At 45.5% G+C, this 24,661-nt stretch overlaps 1 protein-coding gene across 2 annotated transcripts in view; it reads right to left on the bottom strand.

Moving 5' to 3' along the window:
* Nucleotides 1-24,382, bottom strand: part of PIK3AP1 (phosphoinositide-3-kinase adaptor protein 1) — a 46,548-nt gene extending 22,166 nt beyond the window's left edge. The window contains exons 1-6 of one of the 2 annotated variants that reach the window (XM_053387985.1): nucleotides 24,095-24,382; nucleotides 13,034-13,441; nucleotides 7,915-8,066; nucleotides 4,435-4,579; nucleotides 2,268-2,410; nucleotides 12-141 (exon numbers count right to left, since the gene is read on the bottom strand). In XM_053387985.1, coding sequence (XP_053243960.1) covers nucleotides 12-141; nucleotides 2,268-2,410; nucleotides 4,435-4,579; nucleotides 7,915-8,066; nucleotides 13,034-13,441; nucleotides 24,095-24,212 — 1,096 coding nt within the window. In that variant the 5' untranslated portion in view covers nucleotides 24,213-24,382. Of the gene's footprint in view, nucleotides 1-11; nucleotides 142-2,267; nucleotides 2,411-4,434; nucleotides 4,580-7,914; nucleotides 8,067-13,033; nucleotides 13,442-20,818; nucleotides 21,182-24,094 lie in introns of those variants that run through there. The other variant, XM_053387987.1, reaches the window with a different exon arrangement.
* Nucleotides 24,383-24,661: the final 279 nt, after the last annotated feature.

Below are 24,661 nucleotides of genomic sequence, written 5' to 3'. Positions count from 1 at the left end.
ACCACACTTACATGCAACGTCTTCTTCCTCTAGCTGGTTGATCCCTAACAGGTGCAAGCCACTCGCAGGAAGGTTCTTTTTCATTGACTCTGTCAGGATTTTGTCTAGTGCTTCTGTGTTGTAAGGGATTATTTTAAATGCCTGAATGCAAGGAAGGAACCCGTTCATATCAGATTATTTCAGCCAGACAGTATGTTTTAATATATCAAGAGTTCATCCACCTGTAAATCTCAAGAACAGAAGTCATCCCCTTCTGAGGAACTGTTTACCCACATTCAAAGGCACACCTGATATTTAAGCAAAGGTGCCACGATACTGATTGCACCGTTGTCCATCTAGAGCAGCCTTTGCCAAACTGATGCTTTCCAGATGGTTCTTACCACAACTGTGCTGGATGAAGTTGATCAGAATTGTACTCTGATACTTCTGGGAGGCCACTGCACTGGTGAAAGCTGCTCTAGAGTCTCCCTATAGGAATCAACCCTACGCTTATCATGTGAGGCCTTTTTCTGTGTCCCCATTCCTTGAGAGGTTTGGAGAGTGACTACACGAGAACAGGCCTTTTCTGTGGTAGTTCCCCATCTGCAGAATGCTCTCCCCATGTCTTTAGACCCTGGGCAAAAACATTCCTCTCTACCCAGGCCAATGAACAGTGTATGGCCTTTTAAAAGTGGGGGGATGGTTATGACTTTTTCATGTGGTTTTATTGTCTTTTATTATTACGCTATGTAAATGTTGTTTCTAATGTTGTTCACTGACCTGGGATCGCCAGATAAAAGGCAATATATAAATTGAATCAATAATAATATGCACACTCTCACACACTTACATTTAATGAGATTATAAAGGTAAAGGGACCCCTGATGGTTAGGTCCAGTCGCTGACTCCTCTGGGGTTGCGGGGCTCATCTCGCTTTACTGGCCGAGGGAGCCGGCGTACAGCTTCCAGGTCATGTGGCCAGCATGACTAAGCCACTTCTGGAGAACCAGAGCAGCACACGGAAACACCATTTACCTTCCTACTGAAGCGGTACCTATTTATCTACTTGCACTGTGTGCTTTCGAACTGCTAGGTTGGCAGGAGCAGGGACCGAGCAACGGAAGCTCATCCCATTGCGGGGATTCGAACTGCTGACCTTCTGAGGTTAATCTTTTTATATCCCAAGGTCTCTTATCCAATTTCACACTGGAACTAAGAAGTAACAGGGTTTATGAGTGCTCCATTCTTTCTCTGAATTTAGAAACTTAAGCTATTAACTTTGCGTAATATGTAGAATAATATCCATTCAGCAGCAGCTGATGTCAGAGTCACTCAGCCTTTTCACAGTGTTCAGGTAACCCCATCACCAGCCCCATAGACCAGGGGTCAGCAAAGTTTTTGTGGCTTGCGACGGTTCACAGTCCCGCAGACGCCGTGGTGGGGTGGAGTGCATGCGCAGGCATGCACAAATGCTATTTCCAGCACTCTTTCCGGTGCGGAGGAGGCGTGCGCAGCTTCCTGCAGCCAATGGGAAGCTGAGCAGCGTCACGGATGGCGGTCCCTGCTCCACGCCAGTTTAGCACCGCGCACAGGAGCCAACCGAGCAGGCAGTGAGGGTCCCAGAGCGTGTGGTGGGGGTCATGGGCCGGCTAAACAACCCCTATGGGCCTCTTGGGGCCCATGGGCCTTAAGTTGCTGACCCCTGCCATAGACACCTGCTGAGGAACTAGACCTCATAATTGATTTTGTTGGCTTTCGGACTCCAACTTTCCCACTATTACAGAGACTATCTAAGCACCTAGCCTCTTTTTTGCTTCACTGCAGCAATGAGCAAGCCCTTCCTTTCATCACTGCTAATGCACGCACCTTCCCCCACTGTTGTTTCCAAGCAGAAAAAGTGAATGCTTAACTTGTGGTGCCATGGAGCAAATTCTTTCTAGCTACTGCTGCATCTAAAATATGTTTCCACATCACACAGTAGTAAACATGCTCCTTGTCCCTTCTTGTAATAGGAAATAAAATAGGAACCTAAATTTCCATTTAAATTCATAAATACCCCCATGGCTGAATTTTACATAGAAGGTATATTGCAGTTGTTTGACAGATCTTTTTCAAACTAATCATTTCTATTGCCACCCTGGATTTTAAAACAAAATAAAGCAGCATGCCCATCAGGCATAGCTTGTGTGTCTCATGACTATAAGAATTATCCTGATATGCAGTTAGCTATTTTTAAAGGTTCCTCGCTGATTCAAGTTATTTCCTTTGCCCCATCTTTTAACATTTACCTGACACATAAATTCCACTGGATTTGCTGCAGTAGACAGCAAGTTGCTAATTTCTTCCATGTCAGTGTAATAGCAAATGCTTGCTTCAGCTATCATCAGATCCCCAGAAAACAATCGCAGGCATACAGCTCCAGGCGATAGGTCTGTGGGACAAGGCAAAGATTAATCAGTAACAGACAAGGTACAAAAGAAAACCCATTATGCTAGAAGAATCAATAAAGAACAATGCTCTGTGTGGCCTTCCTTTGAACACAGTGGGTACAGTTCAGCTTTCAAGGGATACTACGGAGGCTCACCTGTTGACAGGTAGTGCTTGGTTTCTTGGTGGATCTCTAAAAGCAACATCGGCTACTACCATATTTTTCGCACTATAGGACACACTTTTTCCCCTCCAAAAATGAAGCGGAAATGTGTGTGCGTCCTATGGAGCGAATGCAGGCTTTCGCTGAAGCCTGGAGAGGGAGAGGGGTCGGTGCGCACCGACCCCTCTCGCTCTCCAGGCTTCAGGCAGCTATCCGCAAGCCTTCGGAGCGCTCCGGAGAGTTCCCGCTGGGTTCCGAAGGCTTGCGGATAGCAGCCTGTTCTCCGCAAGCCTTCGGAGCGTGGTGGGAGTTCCCGCCGGGCTCAGAAGGCTTGCGCAAAGCACCCTGTTGTCTGCAAGCCTTCCGAGCACGGCGGGAGTTCCCGCCATGCTCCGAAGGCTTGCGGATAGCCTGTTCTGGGGGCTGGGGTCGGGGGAAGCCCCCGTCCCCAGCCCCGCAAGCTCCGGGAGCGGCGGCGAGGTTACGCGCAATCTTGCCGCCTCTCCTGGACCTGTTCTGAGGGCTGGGGTCGGGGGAAGCTCGGGCTTCCCCCGTCTTCAGCCCCGCAAGCTCTGGGAGCTCTTTGGGGCTGGGGGGGAATAATTTCCCCCCTTTATTTCCCCCCCTAAAAACTAGGTGCGCCCTATAGAGCGAAAAATACGGTAATTCATTCCCTAACAGCCAATGTTGCTGTTAGGGATGCGCCAAGAAACTAAGTACTACCTGTCAACAGGTGGGCCTCTGTTTTCCTCGAAAGCTGAACTGTACCAACCATGCCACCCAAAACCAGTGGTGGAGCTGCTATTGCTATGCCTCTTTCACATGTATCTGAATGTGTGGAAGAACTTAACATGCCAAGAGAAACCTACAGGCTTCAGCAGTGGAAGGGATGACGTAAACCTAAAGTTATCGAAGAGAACAAAACTGGAAGGTCAAGAATCACCCAGCAGCACAATCAGTGCTTTCAACTTGCTTTAGCCATGATCATGTGATGAAACCAGAGAATGCAGGAAGTATTTACTCAGAACTCCTGGCCTAAACAAAGCCCAAGAAGAAATCCTGAGTCCTTGTTATTTATTTATTTATTGGAGCTGGCCCGAGGGGGAAGCACAAGAAGGATTCAGCACTGCCACAGTCCTCTCTGGTGAGCAGTTTCAACGAAACCTGTTGCAGTTTACAGTCACCAACTCCCTTAAAAGATTCATGCGTGAAAACTAAACAAGGTCCATGCCAGAGCCCTAAGCACAATCAACTGAACTACTCAGCCCTTAGGAAAGTGAGAAAAAATTCCTACATTTAGGAAGAAACTTGTTCCTGTTAAGGATTTTCATACTCTCCAGGCTGTCATTTGAATAAAAATTAACTTAGCTTCCACAGCATAACCCTTCCTATTTTGAATGACAAATTTAAGTTCCGTTATGCTTCTAAAATTACCACACAGCAAAAATTAAGCGCAGCTCTGGCCATTTGGCAGAATGTGGGGGAAAGAGGAAGTGCAAGACAGCTTCTGCTTCCTGTGGAGGCAGCCCTCTATACATCTGGAGCTCAGACGTCAACCAAACCATGATGATGAGACTTCCAAGCCCCCACTTCGGACGCAATGCAGCATGCTAACAGGAAGCATGGTCTAATCAGGCTGTGTTAGCTCTACTACGCTCTAGCAACTATCTATTTGCGGCTTCGTGTATACAGTTTTAGCTTCCAGTGCTCACTTTTTCAGAGCCTTCATAAGAGGACATTGTTTGTTTCACTTTCTGCTTACTTAGCTGATGCTAAATTTGCCTCTGAGAGAAGGTGCAATTCTGTTCAATGTTTTCTGCTGCAGAGAAGTGTTTTAGCAAAGCAATGCCAATTTTGGCACCTACCAGGTGCGGAAACCGAAACGGTGTACTCATTCTCTATCCTGGCCAGAACTCGCAGTGACTGGCAGCTCTCGGAGGAAAATTCCACTTCCATTTTTACGTGGCTATCCAGCTTACATTTTAGGATGATGTAAACTATTGTCTTCGCCTAGAAGTAGAGCATAACATTTTAGAAACACAGTAATATCTGCAGGCTTTTGAACGCTATACAGTCATTACTTATTTGTTTAGCAATCCCTTTCTCCACAAAATGTGCCCAAAGTGACTTGGAATAGTTTAAAGCGTTAAAATGTAGACATTATATATACATATACACACCCCCACACCCCCACATATATATTCAACAACTTCTAGTTTTTTGGCTGTAAAATCAATCCTTCTGCAGAGAAAGTAGCACGGGATCTTGAGCAGAATCTTCAGTATTTTCTATTTCTTGCTGCCCAGAGAGAAAGATGGGAGATAATGACGGTTTTCACAGAACTGCAATTAAGAAGGACTGTGTGGAGATTCTCCAAAAGGTCTACAAGGTGGGATTGCAAATCTCGGCCCTTCGTCTCTCTTCATTCCCTACCAACAGTGGCTGATGGGAGTTGTGGTCCAAAATACTGTGGGAGGGGAGGCAGTTGATGGCAAAGGCTGCTTTAAACCAGAGTTAAGCTTAACTGTGTTTTGAGGAAAATGAGGTGTGATGGTGCATGGGGCAAAAAAATCACAGCCACCTTGATCCTCTCCTGCTCCTCCCCTGCAAGCTGGGAGCTAAGCCATGGTTCGGCTTAGTGCTATGTCCAAAGCAGGGTTCATGGTTTGTCTGTATCTGAACAAACCACAAGTTGTTGCCAATATCAGTTCTTGGCTTGCCACTTGTGTTTTATTAAGGGGGAAACAAGCCATAAGCTCAGGTCTGGAAGTAAAGCGAAACCAATTCATGGTTGGCTTAGCTCCCAGCGCTGCAGCAGTAGCACGACTGAGGAAGAAGCAAAGCAGCCACACGCTCACCTTTAAACCATGGTAAGGCTCAGCTATGGTCTAAAATGATGTGTGAACACTCTCTTCCCGTATCCTAAAGGGTCATGAAAATCTAAGGCTAAAAACAAAGCTGGCACCAGATATCAGCCAGGCTGAGGACTGGCCAAAGACCCATGCAGCTCAAAAGGACCCCTCACTAGCCTGAGGTCTGCCACCTTACTACCCTCTTGGCAGGCCCCCTGGGTAGCCATTCTAGTGGGCAACAGTGCCACCTGCAGTGCCCGTGTACCATTTTGGATTTCCCAAAATGAAATTCAAGTTGAAAAGCAGCACTGAAAACCACTGACAGTAATCTAGTCTCGAGGTTACCGCTGCACGGACTACAGTGGTCAGCAATGGCTGCAGTTGGCAAACAAGACAAAGATGGAAAAAGGCATTCCTGGCCACAAAGGATACTTAGGTCTCCAGTGACAGAGATCTATCCAAGAGTACCCCCAAGCTACACACTTGCTCTTTCAGAAAGTGCACAACCCCATCCGGAACAGGTAGCTTGCCAATTTCCCAAACATGGAACCACCGACCCAAGGAACCTCCATCTCCCTTATTTATATATGCTACTACTGTGCCCCATGTTTTGGTAGCCCAAAAATGGAAAATGAGCGGGGTCTCAACCAAAGAAGAGTGGTAACTTAAGTTGACAGAATATGTGCAGCTTGCAGACTTAACATGTAGAATAAGAGAACAAGAACATATGTTTAGAGAAGACTGGAAAACGTTTACTGACTATATGGGAAATAACTGTACAGCTGAAAACGCTGGCAGCATTAAGATAAGTAAGTTATGATAGATGCAATAATGGAATACTGAATAGTATAGTTTCTGTAAAAAATGCAGGGATTTATGATATGTAAAATGAACCATGGAAAGAGAAGAAGGGAAGTCACTGATATTTTATGCATGTAAAAATGAGCACTTTAAATTGTAAAAGAGAAAATTTAATAAAAATTATATACCAAAAAAAGAAAATGAACCTCCATCTCCCCAGGATCCAAACACAGATTATTGGCCCTCATCCTGTCCACCACTGCATCCAGACTCTGATTCAAAGCTTTCACAGCCTTTCCTGATTCAGCATACTGATGGCACCTTGCTCCAAAACTCCTAAATGATCGTTCCCAATGGCCTCATACAGGTATTAAATACCATTAGGGAGAGAATGGTACCCTGTGGGATCCCACACCACAAATGCCAGGGGGTGCAAGGAAGACTCACTCAGTTCTACTCTCTGGAAATAACCCTGAAGATATGAACAGAACCACTACAATGCAGCCCCTAAGTCTGTCCAGGAGGATACCATAGTCGATAGTATCAAAAGCCACTGGGAGAGCATGCAGAGGCAACAGGATTGCACTCCCTTTGTCCCTCTAGTGATAAAGGTCAGCAAGGCTGATTCAGTTCCAAAACCAGATCCGAACCCAAATTGTAGTGGATCTAGATAATCAGACATATCCGCAACCACCCTCTCCACCACCTTTGCCAAGAAACAGGTGTTGGTGTTTTTAATGTTCTGAGAAGTTTTTAATGTTTGATGTTTTGTCTTGTTCTCAATATTCTGTTGAAAGCCACCCAGAGTGGCTGGGGAAACCCAGCCAGATGGGCGGGGTATAAATAATAAATTATGATGATGATGATGATGATGATGATGATGACCCCGTTTATATTTGTCACACTTTGCTGGGTCTAGGGTAGGATTTTTAAGAAGTGAATGTACCACTGCCTCTTTAAAGGCAGTGGTTTTATTTAGCTTTCATTGTCATTTTGCTTTGGTTTTTTTAAACTGTAACTGTAACACACCATGAGATTTTAACTATAAAGTTTAAAGCAATATGCAATTTTTTAAAAAAATGCTTCACTGCAGGAAGACAAGGAAGCTGCCCCAGAAATCAAGGGTACCAAAGTGTAAATGCAGGTATGCAGCTAAATTCTGCAGCAGTCAAAACTCCAAAGCTATTTGAGGTTCAGAGCAAAAGCAGCCTGGGTAGCTGTGGCAATACTGAAGATCAAGTCCCGAACATGAGTGTGCTACTTCAGTTGTTCCACAAGCAGGTAAAAGCAGGAACACCTGTGCTTTAGGCTTGCCTCAAAGCCAACAGAACTATTTGCAGGTGGGTTATAGCAGAACTGCGACGCCAAACACCCACCAAATTCCTCAAGTCCTCCCCATAACACAGAGAGAAATGCAATGCAATGTCCTCAGGTTGTATTCCAGGCAGGCAAACACATGCAAACAACGCTGCAAATAATATTATTGGAGGTGGGAAAGGAAAATGCCCAAGAGTGTGGTGTTGCTTCACATATTTCTCTAACGACGCACTAGGGCAACCCTCATAGGATTGCTTATTTAGCCTAGTTATTTAACAAGGCTCGGTTCTAGAGAATCGTAGCATTCACAGCACAGCATCACACACACATTTTGCCCTTTCACAGCAACTTTGAAAGAATGGAGACATACCGTACCCCACAGCGAATGCGATCAGGCTGCACTGTAATCAGGCTTCCTAGTCTGGTCACCAAGTTCCCATGCTCTCGGCTCACTGCAATATTGCACGAGTGGTGTGCGTCTCTGTCGTCTTCCGCTTCTGCATCAGTCACTGAATCACAGCCAGAATCTAAGTGCAGGACAAAGGTTAGTGTTACTTCTCAATGCAGTCCAGCAAGTTCGCGAATTAACTAAGAAAATCCCTTAAAAGTCAAATGGTTTAATGAAAGATAGCGCTAGCAAAGGATGTACACTCTGCACACAGAAGGGATTATCTTACGTTGGCCTCAGGCATAAATTAGTCAGAATCAAAAGAGCCCATTGGACTCGTTTTAAGCTGCAGGTGCTAAGGCAGAATTAAGTATGGATGGGTGAGTTTGTGACCGACTGGCTTCACTCACGTTCAGTTGGAAAAATGACACTTTGGGTTTTCAAAATGCCTGATATGGATGTGGCGGAATCAATCTCTGATGCTTCCACTGTGCCTGCCATGTCACTCCCTCCAACTCAGGAGTTGTCAAGACACTGTGTCTGAATTTGTCTCTCCAGAGGGGGGGGGGGTCAAGAGGCAGAAACACCTCCCCTGTCACCTAGGTCCTGGAGATGCTAACAGGGGCATGAAAAAGTGGTTCGGGCCTCCAGGTAGAGTTCCTCCCAAGTTCCTTAAGTGTTTGCCCATGTACAGTCCAGGAAAAACAGTTTCCCCAACTTGATTCTGTATTGTTTGCACTAAGGATTAAGCGTTTCACACGAGGGCTGAGCTACACATTCTCCACAGAAGACTTTTGATTTGAGAGGTGAATAGTGGGGATGGAGAACAGCAACCCCTGGCAAATTTTGAGCTGATGGTAAGTGAAACTTTGGGGTGGCTGAAACACTTCCTCGCCACTGCCAGGTCCTCCTGCCTGGCAGCAGCTGCCACCGCCTTCAAAAAAAGCCCCCTGCAGAGACGTTAAATAGCACCACTCTGACAGGGACTTCTGGAGGAAATGGTGGGCGTTAATATTTTTAAAGACATCTTCGTCAAACGATGCAGTAACATCACATAGTATTGCTTCAGGGAGTTTTGGCGGTGGGGATAATAGCTAATAAAAGCTCCAGTGGCAACAGCAAGTTTCAGCTACTGCATCTACCATTCCACATCCTGAAAAATCACCTCTCCCCACCCCCTAAAATTTTGTAGCCCACGAATGAGACAGCGAAATGGAAGATTGCATTCTGACACTGCATGAACCCTATAGAACAGTGTTTGAGATTTGCTCCTTAAGGCAATAAAATCTGTGAAGTTCATGATCATCAAGTGTCACTGCTTGTGCAGGTATATTTGGAACAAATACGGAGTATTCACAAACACATGGTGTTTTTTCCTTAGTTTCTCCCCCCCCCCTTAAAGAAGATGTCTCTTTAAATATCAAGAGTACCAGTTCGAAAGAACAACTTTCCATTCATCCCAGGTCTTTGTGAGAGTGAAGTTGTTGGAGATTGTGCTTATCTCATCGAAATCACGAGAGATCTTGCGGAGTGCAAGAGGTCTCATCCGAAATCAGCACTGATGCCTATGCCACGTGGGCAATGCAGGTGTCACCGTCAGAGTGACGCTTCCCATTTCGCCTCAAGCGCTGAAACAGGACGCCCTGCCCTCAACAGGGGTGTCCAAAAGTTTTACCAAGAGGGCCAGATTTGATGAAGTGAACATGCGCAAGGGCTGACCAAAGTTGTTGATTTTTTTTAGGATTGCAGTTGTTGAGTTATTTTTTACAACGCTGAGCTTTTTGCTTTTTTTTAAGGATTTTGCCTCAGGACATATACTGCCACAGGGGCTGAATTAAATCAACCGGTGGGCCAAATTAGGCCCCTGAAGCAGACTTTGGATATGTCTGCCCTAGGATGTCCAGATTGGCATTCACTGTGTCTGTGAAAACAAAGCCCTCAGTGAGGGCATCTGTTTAGTTCCTGTATCAAAGGTCCTTCGGAAACATATATTTAGATTCCTCTTTTTTATGTGCCTTCTACCGTGAAGATGTAACTATGAAAATGTGCACATGAACAGCACCAGTGACCTCAGTAGAATTTTACTGCTCCATCTGGGCTGTTTGAAAATGTGCTCTCCTGAGTGCATTGCAAACTTCCACAGGCATATAACCTCCAACTTCAATAAGCAGGTACTAACTAGCAAGTTGTGAAACTTTGCACTAAACTACTGAACAACTGGACCAGACTACTGTGACTTTCAGACATTTTCAAATTCATGCAGTTCTTTTAATGAACCAAGCAATGTGATAAGAATCACCCACATGGTTGAACACTATGTAGTTTTCACCTCTGAAGTATCATTTTGGTTAAGTTTTTGCCTTTTTAAATCTCTGCCACAAAAGCCACAAATTCTTATAACGGGATATTTTTAGCACCGCTCTGCTTGTGGTTAAGATTCATTTTTAACTTCGCTATGATGGTGGTTTGTAAGCTCTTAGGCTTACAGACTCAGCCTAAACATGTTTGCTTGGAAATGGGTACCGCAAATTTCATTTTCTACTCAGGAAGCTTGGGGTTTGTAAACTCTTAAGATGCATGTGCTCAGAAGCAACACAATATGCTGAACTTGCAATTTACTTGTTCTCTAGGCATTCCCATTGACAAGGATCCTGTCACTTAAACTTTGGTTTGTAACAAAGCTTTCCCGCTAAATATTTTGGCAAATCGTTTGGATCAAATTTGCAGCCTTAGGAATCAGCAGGGACGAGGCATCTCTTTGCAGATTTAGCAGCCTGGCTCTCTGGGCACAAGGGGCTGGGATGAATGCTAAGGTCAGTAGAATATAAACAGGAAGTAAGCATGCTTAGGCTTGAAGCCTCTGAAATGCATATGCTGAACATTCCTGCAGGCACACCTTAGCAACAATTCCTCAGCATCTTAACAACCGGAGCACAATGGCGAGTGGTAGAAATCTCACTCTGAATACAACCGAATATGTGTTAGTCATATTTCTTCTTGTTGCTGCTGCTGTTAATTCAATTTATATACAGCCCACAGATCTCAGGGCGGTTCACAAGATAAAATCACAAAATAAAATCTCAAAATAAAAACAAAAGTAACCCAATAACCCCCCCAACACTTTTTTAAAGGGTATTGGATGGTTAAAGAAGAACATATTTGCCTGGCACCTTAAGGTGCATAATGAAGGTACCAGGCGAACCTCCCAGGGAATAGCATTCCACAAACGGGGAGCCACTGCAGAAAAGGCCCCGTTCTTGTGTTGCCACCCTCCGGACCTCTCGTGGAGGAGGCACAGAAAGGAGGGCCTCAGAAGTTGATCTCAGGGTCCGGCTAGGTTCATATGGAAAGAGGCGGTCCTTGAGGTATACTTCTCTGCTGGTATCCTCAAGGAGTTGCCTGGTCGAGTTGTTCCATGCGGTCCAGAGATTAGTTAACCCAGATTTGGGCATGTTGAATTTTGTAGCACATGGTGACTATCTGTGAGCTGCTCTGACAAAGTCTCTTGACTTCGTAACAACTCATCAAATCTGGTTGCAGTGCCCAATGCTACATCTGGCCCAGTTTCAAGGGATCGTTTCCTGTTGGTGTGGCCCAGTGACGTGGACACGATACTTGCAGCAGTGCATCTGACCACATGCCCTCTGGGGCCCCTGCTCTCCCTGGCTGCCTAAAGCTAGCCAGAGTTGGGTGACCAGGTGGGCCCAAGATGTGATTGATGCATCCTCAAAAAGAGTCCGCTCCTTAAACAGCCCACACTGGACCCAATGGTGTGTAGTAACTACCAGCCAACACTACTTTTGGGGAAAAGATGGTAAAAAGGGTTGTGGTGGAACAAATGCAAGTGTTCCTGGATGAAACGTCATTCTGGGCTCAGGCCTAGAATCGGTTTTGGTCATCCTGTTGGATGGTTTTTTTTACTGAGAGACAGAGGACCCTGTTACTGTTCCACAATCTCTCACTGGCTTTTGATACCATTCAAAATGGTACCCACTTTGACCGAATGTTCAGGATGGGCACCGGAGGCATTATATTACAGTGCTTTCGTTCCTACCCGCATGGTCGAGTCCAAAGAGCAGCACTGGGAAAGTGCTCTTCAACTCCCTGGCACTTGGGCTATGGAGTACTGCGGGGAACACGGAGTTTGATTTCTGGGAAGGTGAAGGCTCCGTGGGTAGGCAGTTCTCATGTAGAGAAGACATGCCAATTGCCTGTTATGGAAATGCAATGTCCCAGCAGCACTTAGGGCTCTACTCTCAAGGCATGCAGATGTTTTAGCAGTTTAAGATTACCTAAAGCTTCTGAAACTTCACACTTTGCTATAAGGACATTGTAATGAACGCGTGGCATTTCAGCAGCATAAATGGTATGCAGGATTGTATCACAACTGTAGTGGTAGGTAGGTTGTGCGCAAATTGCTCAATATTTGAAGTTTGGCTTTACCAAGACTTGACATTACTTTCACTAGCCCTCTTTCTATGGTTACCAAAAACTGGTATATAATAAGGTCAAATAGTATTTTATTTTCCATTCATGCTCGCTTACTAAGGCTGGCATCACCTGTTTTCTGGCTCTTATTCTCTTGGACTTAGATGGCAGCAATACCAGAGAGTCTTCTCTGCAGTGGCCCCCAGGTTCTGGGTAATGACCTCCCCTTCAAGGTGCATTTTACACCATCGTTGCATTCTTTGCAACGATTGGTCATGGCACACCTTTGGTCTTCTCTCCTCCTACACAGCTGTTTTGCACAGCTGTTTCATTAACTTAATTAGTGGTTAGTTTTGTAGTTTTATTTTATGTTATTAACGACGATTTGTACTTGCTTTTAATTGAGATGCTTTTGTAGCCAACCCTAGGACTATTCAGTGAAGGATGAGTTATATGTGCAAATAATAATTAAATAAACTGGAAGAAATACCATCTATATATGAAATGGTAATAGAGCGTCCCATAAACATTCTGAATTTATAATATTGGCAGCAATTTTCATAGGGTTTGTAAGGTACTGATGAGGTACCCATGACTGAGACGATGGAACAGGAGGCGGATGAGCAACTTAAAGCCACAGTCAAAATCCAAACATTTCAACAGGTATTACCAGGTTACCTCCTTCTGAAATAGCCTTCATGACAGCTTCGACATAGGCATCTGGGTCATCATCGTAGGTAAGCTGTTTCCACTGGGACCAGTCCTTGAAGAATTCTTGATAATTCCCACATTCTGATATTCCGCAGAACAGCTTCACCACTTTATGGGGGGGCTGGAGAAACTTCTGCAGGCTCTGAAGGACATCAGGGACATAGAAACTCTGCACCAGCTCAGAGGACAGCAGAATAATGATGCACTTGCTGCTCTTGAAGAGGTCCAGCTCCTCGGTGGAAATAGTAGTTCCGCTCTCCACTTGATAGCTCCAGACTTCTTGGCACGAGCGAAAGATGCTCTCAAGGTAGTTGCACCATTCACTGGCGTCGTTCCCATATAGAATCAGCACACTGTGAGCACTGGAGTGTCCTTCTGCGAGAGAATAAATAATGTAAACATTATACAAACGGAATCTTGTTTATTTGTTACATTGCTCAGTTGGTAGAGCATAATCCCACGGTTGTGAGTTTGAGCCCCATGTCAGATAAGAAGATTCCTGCAAGGCAGGAGGCTGAGTAGGGACTTGAACCCTGGTCTCCCAGGTCCTAGCCTAGCACTCAAACCACTACACCTGTGGCTCATCTTAACCTGCCCTAGTTAAATCACCAAGCTTCATAGCAGCGGGCAAGGTAAACAGGATTAGGACAGAAGTGTGTCAATAACGACTACGAACAAACCAGTGTTTGGAAACCATAGAAATGAGGTCTGGTGAAAGCAACGTCAAGCCTTGGTAAAACAAAACTTTTTAGCAATTTGAGCGCAACCTACCTACCAATGCAATTGAGATACAATCCCGCAAACCATTTAGGCTGCTTAAATATCCTAAAATTAAAATGACACATCTTCTATATAATTTAGCATTCATCTCAGAATAAGCATATATCTTGATCTAGCAGTAGTTACCGTATTTTTCGCTCTATAAGACACACTTTTCCCCTCCTAAAAAGTAAGGGAAAATGTGTGTGCGTCTTATGGAGCGAATGCAGGCTGCGCAGCTAAGCCAGAAGCCAGAACAGGGAGAGGGTGCTGCGCAGCGCTCCCTCTAGCTATTCTGGCTTTTGGATAGCCCCCGTGAAGCCTCCGTAGGGCAGCGGGACGAAGGCTCCCCGCTGCCCTGCGGAGGCTTCACGCAGCTCTTGTGGGAAGTCGGGGGAAGGGACAGAGCGCACCTTCCAGAAAAGCCCCCAAGAACCATGCTCCCTTTAAAGAGCGCACGGTTCTTGTGGGAGATGGGGGAAGCTTACTTGTGCATAGCCTCTTCCAGGCGGGTGAGCCTTCATCCCGCTGCCCGGGAGAGGCTTCAGCAGCTATCCCAGAAGCCAGAACAGCAAGAGGCTATCTCAGAAGCCAGATCCCTCTTGCTGTTCTGGCTTCTGGGATTCAGAATTTTTTTCCTCTTGTTTCCTCCCCCCCCCCCAAACTAGGTGCGTCTGATCGTCTGGTGCGTCCTATAGAGCGAAAAATACGGTATATCCTCTATCTTTACATTGTGCTGGAAATCGGTCAGTTACATGTGATAAATAGTTGTGAATCATCTGCCTCTAAGTAGTAGTAAATGTGGCAATTCTTTTGGTTCCGTAGACATACGCAGTACATGCTCATGCACGACACATGAACTGATATTATTCCGCTCAAATCGTTGCTGTGTGTTACATGTAATCTACATTTCTTTAGAGCACAGAAAGCACTCTTCATGGAATTATTACTCCAAGAAGCTTTACACAAAAGCATCCATCAGTTTATGATGCAGAAAAAATATATGAGCCTCTCCTTTTGAACATAATATAGCAGGGATTCTCTTACCAGGCAACTGTTGGTTGAAGGAGCTATTTGATCAACAGTAGTGAGATCAACCACAGGAAGTGGTTTTCATTTCCCCATTTTTTGTTAAACTGAATTGTTCTTTTATACCTTTATGCATAGAGTCATGGGATTAACATATAATGTTGATACACTGCTAGAAAACTCAATGAAGCTCCCAGTGATTTCTGGAGCTAACAGCTCAAGCTCCTTCCTGCTGATTGCTAGATTTGGCATTAAAGATGTGCCAATTACTCATAAAAATTAACAAAAGCTTAGCCATGTGAACTTTAGCACAGCTGTAGTAAAAGAAAGGCTACCATTTGTTCAGCTGGCAATGCATAACAAAACATCTTGCAGTGCTAATAATTCACTGCAATTGTTGACAAAAGCTATCAAAGCTTCACGGCTTCTTCAGGAAACTGCACCTTGGAAGAGATCTTTGTGCAAGCTGGGAGAAAACAACTTACCTAGCTTGGAAATCCTGGAACAAACAGCAAGCTGTATAGGATTATACAACACAACAGTCCAACTATAAAACCTTGTTACCTGGTGGCCCTGGCACCTCTATATAAGAGGGAATAGGGTTGGGGTGACAGTCCTCACTTGCTAAAATGGTAAATCCTAGCACAAGCCAATTATGCCGGAAGCCTGCTGTGTAAAAAGCATGGCAGCTTAGATCAATATATTGAATTAACCTCCCAAGGCTTACTGTTTGGAGCTCTTTGTACCCCTTACAATTGTCAGGTGCTAACATGGCAGTGACAACATTCCTGACAAAATTCCTCATGCGACCGTCCTCTACACTTCTCAGAGCGTCCAGTCCTCCAACCCTTCCTTCTCTGCCAACTTTATTCCTTCCAATAATGGCATCCTGTCTTGAGACCCTGTGGGAGATTTTGCGGAGGTTCAACACGCTCAATGGCTCGTCCTTCTTTTCTTTCATTCCGTTTCTTCAGCAAGCATTGCTTCCTCAGGTCTCTGCTTTGCGGACAAATCTGTACTTTGTTCCCCATCTGTTATCTACTCCGAATTGCGGCTCTGGACTTCTCCCCTCAATCTACTCCTATACCCTCCAAGTGTCCCTATTTTCCAGGGACAGTCCCGGAATTACAGAAGCCGTCCCGGTTTCTGATTTGATCTTAGAATGTCCCGATTTTCCTTTTTCCTCCCCTCCACATCCCAGAGAACAATTAAAAGTGATGTGTGTATGTAGGTGCAAAAATGGAGTCTTGTTTATACTGAAAATAAAAATCCTACACCAAATGAAGGAAATGGTGAAGCTGGCCGACGAAGCCCTTCCTATAATTTTTAAGGAAAGGGTCACCAATCCACTTTAAATTATTTAATTGCAGGCAACCATTTAAAAAAGAAAAGAAAAAAGAAAATGCATTTAGTGCTTATTCCTTTATTGTTAATGGAACCTTGCACTGTCTACTGAGAAGTTAAGTCCCACTGAATTCAACAGAGCTTACTCACAGGTAACTGGGTAAAGACTGGGCAGCCTTACACTGCAATCCTAAGCATTTTTACTCAGAACTAAGTCCTACTGAGTTCAATAGGATTTACTCTCTGGTATGTTCCTGATCATTCTCACAGTTTCCACTGTTGTCGTCGTCGTCACCTGCCTTTTCACCTGACAGGGACTCACGGCAGCTTACAGCTAAAATTTTATTTCATTCCATATCTGTTGAAGGTGTTGTCCATAATCCCTTCCCTCACACATTTCTTTACAACAATCGTGCGAGGTAGGCTAGGCTGAGAGGTTGTCATTGGCTCAAGGCGGCAGATGAATATGTGTATACGATGTGTATGTTTGCGGCAAGGTCAAACGCGGGAGAAGCTTCCTGGTGCAGAATGTCTCTATTTTTATCGGAGAAATGTTGGAGGGAATGCACTCCCAGTCACGCCATAGCACATACCCTCTCTTGGCCTTATCAGGGGCCCTCTCTCATCAGCCCATTTTTACCTCACACCAACTTCCTTTCTCTCCAGCTCTTCCCTCAGCTATGCTGGCCCTGCACTCCTGTGACCTCAGCCTGCTCTATAACCCAACTTCTGTACCTAAGGCCTATGAGAGGTTCATAACCCCACCAAAGGGGGCATTTCCCCATTTTGAAAGATGCCAAACAGAAAGCGATGGGATAAGTTCCCTGTGAGCAGAAGCAGCCCCCGCAGGGAGCAAAAAGGCTTTAAAAAGAACTTTCAGGAAGAAAAGTACACGTGGGGAAAGTTTATCTGCTCCCGGGAACCTGGTCCCATGGCGCTTTCAATCGCCCTTGACTCCTTTCTCATTTTGTAGGGATGTAGCACAGGGCTGGCCCAAAACCTTTTGCTTCCTGAGGTGAAAGACAAGATGGCGGCTCTCTTTAGTCAACATACAGAAGCTGACTGGACTGGGAAGTGATTCTTAATTCACTGCTGGCAGTGGGGTAGTATCCTTCACAACGAATGCAGTAGGTTAGCTTGCAGAGGGCCAGAATATGTCACATAGGGTACATAGCTCTCTTCCCAGAGGGGAAATAAGAGAAACAGCAAGGCAGCTGCCATCACTGGCACCCAGCATCTGCTGCCTGAGGTGGTTGGTTCACTTTGCCTAATGGTAGGGCTAGCCCCAATGAAGCATGACTTGAGCTGGGCTATGGGTGCATTGTGTCCTGCAATTCATGACACCTTTATTTCCCAAGGCAGTAGCCTAATGGGTGGACCGGGCACTCCCGCAAGGTATTACAAGACTCTTAGCTGTCTATATTTTGCCATGGTTGCCTGTGTCCAGCTAATACTTCATATTGTCTTGGAAGTATAGGGTGAATAAGAACCTGACTGCATTTGATGTTGAAGATTTGTAATCAGATCTCCCAATATTTTTTATTGGCTTCAAAGCAGCAACAAGGGTCTGCTAAGTTGATCTGAGAAGTGAGTGCTGACATAGGCTTGACACTGCACTAAGTTAGCAGCCTTCTCCCTCCTGTTTTGATACAGCATCAGTCATTCCAGCCATGACTCTTCCCATAGTATAGTAGTTTGGTCCTATGTTGCTAGAACACAGCCATGATAGCTTGGGAAAGCAGGCAAGGTCTTCTCGTTGCATTAATTTATTTGAAATGTGAGCCGCCTTGAGGAATTTGATGCACTGAATGCCACGATATGCATGCAATAAACAGGAATTAAAATAGCTATAATTTCACATACAGTTGCATTGTACTTCCTTTGTATGCGCTTCTGGGTAATGTGGGTGTGATCCTCATGTGAGAATAGCTCATGCAGCTCGCCATAAGGGACATGCATGAGTTCCCCCTTTGTAAATTACTCTCACGGAAGCACACAGACAAAAAAGGAAGAGAAACTCACTTGTGCTTTCTGCCTCAGACTGCAGTCTTTAGTAGACTTGGGGATGCACAGAAGACAATTGATTTAAATAAACCTAGTTGTGGCTGGCTTTGCACAGGGCACACATCCTATCCTGCTAATACAGTGGTGCCTCGCAAGACGAAATTAATTCGCTCCGCAAGTTTTTTCTTCTTGCGAGTTTTTGGTCTTGCGAAGCAGTTTCCCATAGGAATGCATTGAAAATCAATTAATGTGTTCCTATGGAGACCGCTTGCCAGGCTGGCGGTGCGGAGAAGGGCTTTTCTCCCCACCGCAAGCCTTCAGGACAGGTACGGGAACAGAGGGGAAGGCGCGCAGCGCTTCTCCTCTGTTCCCGGGGCTTGCGGTGGGAGGAGGGTTTTTCCTCCCCACTGCCAACATTCAGAACAGCATTCTGAATGTTGGCGGTGGGAAGGAAAACCCTCCTCCCACCGCAAGTCTTCAGGACAGCCATCCGAAGGCTGGCGCGGGGAGAAGGTCTCTCCGCCCCACCGCCAGCCTTCGGAGGAGCCTTCCGAAGGCTGGCGGCGGGAGGAGGTCTCTCCGCCCCACCGCCAGCCTTCGGAGGAGGTCCGAGGACAGTGGGGAAGACGCGCTGCGCTTCCCCGCTGTCCCGGAGATTTCCCTATGGGCTTTCGTCTTGCGAAGGAAGCCCATAGGGAAATTCGTTTTGCGAAGCGCCTCCAAAACGGAAAACCCTTTCGTCTAGCGGGTTTTTCGTCTTGCGAGGCGTTCGTCTTGCGGGGCACCACTGTATGTGAAGCCACCCTTGGAATGATGTTCAGTCCAATGCAAACTACCATTCTGCTGCTTACATCGGGCTACAACAACAAGCCCAGCAAGCCTGTCTAATGCCTTTTTTAAACTGGCAGTGCTCAGTCCCCAATTCAGCAGTGGAACTTGAGTGAACACAAGTGAAGCAAGCTGAGAAGTGCTGCCAAGCTTGATCACTTCCAAAAACAATCCCTAACCATTAGTGTTACCCAATCTGCATATCCAAACAAGAAAGGACCTTGAACTGCTGATTCATAACTGTCAAGATTATTCTGAGTGAGAGTTTTAGAGGCCGGCATGGGAGGGAGGGGGGTAACTTCAACAGCCCAAACTTTTAACACCCTGACTACATATGACAGTCCAGGTAAAATTATACGAGAAATCTAACAATAAGAGATTAAGGCTGCAGTCCTCTAAACCCTAATGGAGTCAGTGGGATTTGCTTCTGAACAGACATGTATAGAACAGATTGTGTTGTAAGACTGCAGTTCTTATTTGACAGCAAGCTTAATTTAGATGAGCAAAATTTATGAGCTAATTCCCCGAATAAATATGCACAGGATCAGGATGCTAAGTACAGTGGTACCTCGGGTTAAGTACTTAATTCGTTCCGGAGGCCCGTTCTTAACCTGAAACTGTTCTTAACCTGAAGCACCACTTTAGCTAATGGGGCCTCCTGCTGCCGCCGCGCCACCAGAGCATGATTTCTGTTCTCATCCTGAAGCAAAATTCTTAACCTGAAGCACTATTTCTGGGTTAGTGCTTTCTGGGTTAGTGCGGAGTCTGTAACCTGAAGCGTATGTAACCTGAAGCGTATGTAACCGGAGGTACCACTGTAGCAATCTTATGTAGAGACAGTCATTCTTAATGTCACTGAGCACAAGTGCGCCTAACTATGCATAGAACATGACTGTGTGCGGCACAGTTAGCTGGGAGGAAGCCCCACTGGATATACAGGGCTTGCTCTTGACTAAACATGCATAGGATTGGGATGCAACACAGTACAGTACTACAACCCTAAGCATCTGGTAGGACCTGAAGTCTTTAGGGCATTTCCTTCCGACTAAACACTGGATCAGCAACACTGGATCAGCAGGCTGTATGAACCAACATACACATCTATATACAGGGGTACCTCGGGTTAAGTACTTAATTCGTTCTAGAGGTCCGTTCTTAACCTGAAACTGTTCTTAACCTGAAGCACCACTTTAGCTAATGGGGCCTCCTGCTGCCACCACGACGCCGCTGCACGATTTCTGTTCTCATCCTGAAGCAAAGTTCTTAACCCGAGGTAATATTTCTGGGTTAGCGGAGTCTGTAACTTGAAGCGTAAGTAACCCGAGGTACCACTGTAATAGTTGGGAAAGTGATCAAGCAGAATCACCTTTTCCACCCGTGAAACAGCCGGGGGTCTAATTGTCCCACCTGATCTGCATCGATTTGGTGAGATTGGTCAAAGCGCACTTTTAGGGCTTCTATTGCCGAGGTCAAACTGACCAAGCAGCCGGGTCTGGGCTGGAGAAAGGAAACATGGGGCCCGTCCAAGCCACCAAGGGCTTCCGAGGTCCTCGGGGTGGCCACCAGTTTTTTCGGTTAAGGAAGGCGCCTCAAACTTTAACATCGCAGAACCCAACTCGTGCTTCCCCCCCCCCAAACCTCTACAAGGCGGTCTGTAGGGCGGCGAAGGGAGCTTGTGAACCCCCAGGCGGCTCTGCGTAAGCCCCCTTCGCCGGGGTAGGGAGGCGTCCGGAGAGGCGCCTCCGGCTTTGCGCGCCACGGCAAGCGCTCCTCGCAAAGCGCACTTACCTGGAGCTGCCGCCGCCATGCCGGACTTCTTGGCCTCGGGGAAGCCGAGCTCCGGCCGGCAGCCAGAGGAGGAAAACCGACGGGGCGCTCCCGCTAATTGCGCGGGGCGCCTGGCCCCGTCGGCGCTGCGGGACAGAGAGAGGGAGAGAGAGAAGCGGAAGGGCTGGCTCCCTGCGCGCCTCGGCAAGCGCCTGGCTGAGGGCGGAGACCACTTCCTCCCGTTCCACTCTCTCCTGCACGAGAGTAAATGGGGGGTGGGAGCCAACCGCTTCTCGGGGGGTGGGGGGGAGATACCCCGTGGTGGTAAATCACCCTGACGTCCTCTGAGAAGGATGGGTTTTTAATTTAATTTAATTTTTAAAACATAGCCCGGGGAAATAGACCCCTGCCTTGCGTTACCAGACAGTAGTAATATGCAAAACAAAACTAGTACATCCTTCCCCTCCCCCCCCCGGTGTGGAAAAGTCTGGGCTATGCTATTTTTGATGCGTGGGGGTTTCATACCTGCCTCCATGAAGGAGGTGTTACAACACCCCTAATAAGACGGACAGGTTATCCTATCAGACCGAACACACACTTTTACCTGTGGTTGATTTTGGTCTTGGAAAGGCAGTGCCCATCGTTGGCCATCTCTGAGCAATGCACTCAAAAGGGTGTTTATTTATTTGATTTATGTACCACCATTTATCCAAAGATGCCAGGGCAGAGTACAACATTATTATAATTTATGGAGCATAATAATAATAATAAAATAATGCAGAGCATGAGAATAACAGGCCATAGATTATTTAATGGCCAAATGCCTGGGTAAAGAGGAGCGTTTTCACTTGGCACCTAAAGTTATGTAGTGAAGGTGCTCCCTGGGGGGAGCATTCCACAATCAGGGAGCCACCACTAAAAAGGCCCATTCTTGTGTTGCCCCCCCCCCAAACCTCTCAGAGAGGAAGGACATAGAGAAAGGCCTGGGATGACAAACACAGGGTCTGGGTCATGTATTGATGTCCTGAGCCATGTAAGGCTTTATAGGTTGGAACCAGCAGTTTTAATTGGGCCCGTTAAATAACTGGCAGGCAGTGCTGATTTTTGTTACAATTATATTCACTAAGCATTTAGAGGCAAACTGCTTTGATATTTTTTCTACAAACAAGAGATATATAAATTTTATGCAACAAATAAATTATTGAATTTGAAATTTCTGAAACAATATGACAAATAAGCCATCCTTTGAAATTTACACTTATCCATATTTTGCATTGCGTTTCTCCAACCAACCAAAGTTTAAAAAATGGGATATAAAGTGAAAATAACATACAAAAATGCAATATATAGGGGGGAATTGCTTGTAAAAATGTGAACCTTAATCAAAACTTATGAATATTTAATCACAAATTGCAACAGAAATGTGACGAACTGAATTTTAGATCAGAAAAATGAGAACCCAAGATTGAAAAACCCTTCAATCCCCAGATCATTTGTGCTATGCTCCAGATCTCATTCCCCTTGACATTATTTTTTTTCCTGTTCTTATTACACTTTTGGGCACAGTGCCAGGGAGACAGACCGCCTTCAACCTACCACCTTAATTTGCTCAGATACCTAGATTTGCATATATAGTGTATATACAAATTTGTTTCATGAGGCTGTGCTCCCAAGTCTTAAGTATCTAGCAATGTCCTTGATGTGAAACAGCCCGTTGCATTGTGAACACATTCCTGCTTTAAAATGCTCTTATTTTCACAGTCCTTGAAGTTGATCAGTGAGGAATACCTGTTTCTTCTGTAAATCCTTCTGTCTGATACTACTTTTCTTCCTTCCTTCCATGCTGGTCTGGTGCCCTATACTAACCCATAGGATAATTATAAGAGCTTGTGTTAGTGGTTACCAGTCTAACCTGACAATTGGGCCAGTCTGTTACAATGCAATACACGCTTACTTAGGAGTAAGTTCCCTTATGATCCACCTGCTTCTGTAAACATGCACACAGGGTTATGCTATGAGTCTTTTGCAGCCCAAGCATTACACAAATGAATTTCACTGAGTCCAGCAGGACTTACTATTATTATGTATTGTTAGATACAAAAAAATTGTTAGCTGCTTTATCTTGCCCAGGGCAACCCAAAGCAACTTAGAATAAACAGACAGACAATATACCCCATATTGTTATGTTGAAAACAAGAGGAAAGAGAAATACAATAAAAACATCCCATCCATTTTCTCTCATATAAGCCTCAGTTGTTGTGAACAAAATTTCTAAGTCATATTAAGCGAAGACTTGTCAGACTAGAACCTGGGAGCTCTGGATTCAAATTCCAACTCAGTAACAAAGCCCGCTGGGTAGCCTTGGGCCAGTCACTGTCTCTCAGCCTAACCTACTTCACGGGGTTATTGTGAGACTAGTATAGAGACAGGGAGACATTACCCTAGGTTCCTTGGTGGATTATAAATACAGTGGTACCTCAGGTTACATACGCTTCAGGTTACATACGCTTCAGGTTACAGACTCCGCTAACCCAGAAATAGTACCTCAGGTTAAGAACTTTGCTTCAGGATGAGAACAGAAATCGTGTGGCGGCAGTGCAGCGGCAGCGGGAGGCCCCAATAGCTAAAGTGGTGCTTCAGGTTAAGAACAGTTTCAGGTTAAGAACAGACCTCCAGAACGAATTAAGTTCTTAACCCGAGGTACCTTTTTTCAGTCAGAACTCAGTTCTGGCATCTCTCAGGTGGGCATCATTGTCATTATAAGAGAACAAGGAAGGCATTTATAGTGAGTTCCGGCACCTATTTTTCTAGAAAAATAGTGCTGAATAGAATTTAAATAAGTAAATAATCTGGCATATGCACTTCTCAACATGGGTGTATCTAGGGGGGTGCAGTGAGGGGCAGCTGCGCCCCCCAAATCAAGTAAATAAATAGAAATACTTAACTGACCAATTGTATCACAGATAACTCTGTTCTGCCCCCCTAACATAATGCCTACCCCCTGTAAAATAAATCCTGGCTACACCCATGCTTCTCAACCCGTATAAGTGTTTAGTTCTGCCGTCTCCCAACCTAATTTTGAGAATGATAAAGGCGCTTAGCATTATCTGCAGCCAATATTCCTTGGAATGTCTGTCGCTTTAAACCAGTTTAACTCTGGTTTTTGCTCTGGTTCGTGCATCAGTGTAAGAAAGAGCATTGCTAGCCACATCAGAAGTCCTTCGAGTTAAGCACTCCCGCGGCACAGATTTTCCCTTTGGGCTACCATTGAAACCCTAACGGGAGCTCGCCACCTACCGCCTTTTCCAAGGTAAAGAAAGAAGTAGTCAACGTGTCGGCCGTCAGGTGTTCCTGGACTACATTTCCCATCATCCCTGGCGATATGAACCATGCTTGCTGAACATGCTATATCCATCTATCCACAAACAGTTCAATGGTCGTCTTATATTCTCGCGTAGCAAACAAATAACTAAATAAGTACCGTGGGCTCGACAACCGAAACATTCACTTCTGAAATCAAGACGCTTTGAACTTCCCAATCGTTTACGCGCTGCGTAAAATCCCACCGCGTCGGCGCATAAACCCCAAAGGTTGCGCCAAGCAATAAAATAATCAGCTAATAATAAAAATAATCAGCTAGTGCCTCATTAAAACCCCAAGATGCTAGACATCTCTCTTTTTAAAACAATCCCAAAATAAGGGGACGCCAGCTCTCCCTTTGGTTGGAGTAGCGGGGAGGAGAGAGCGAGAGCGAAAAGTCGATTGAATTTTGCGCGGTGTCCCTTGATACTTTTTCCTATCCATATGTTTTGGGGTGGTGGGTTTTGTTGTTGTTGTTGACGGGAGCCACTGCTTTTCAAATAA

Source organism: Podarcis raffonei, chromosome 5 (genome assembly GCF_027172205.1).
Source record: "Podarcis raffonei isolate rPodRaf1 chromosome 5, rPodRaf1.pri, whole genome shotgun sequence".
Classification (NCBI taxonomy): Eukaryota; Metazoa; Chordata; class Lepidosauria; order Squamata; family Lacertidae; genus Podarcis; species Podarcis raffonei.
Note: the sequence above shows the minus strand (reverse complement) of the source record. Positions and strands in the feature narration are given on the sequence as shown.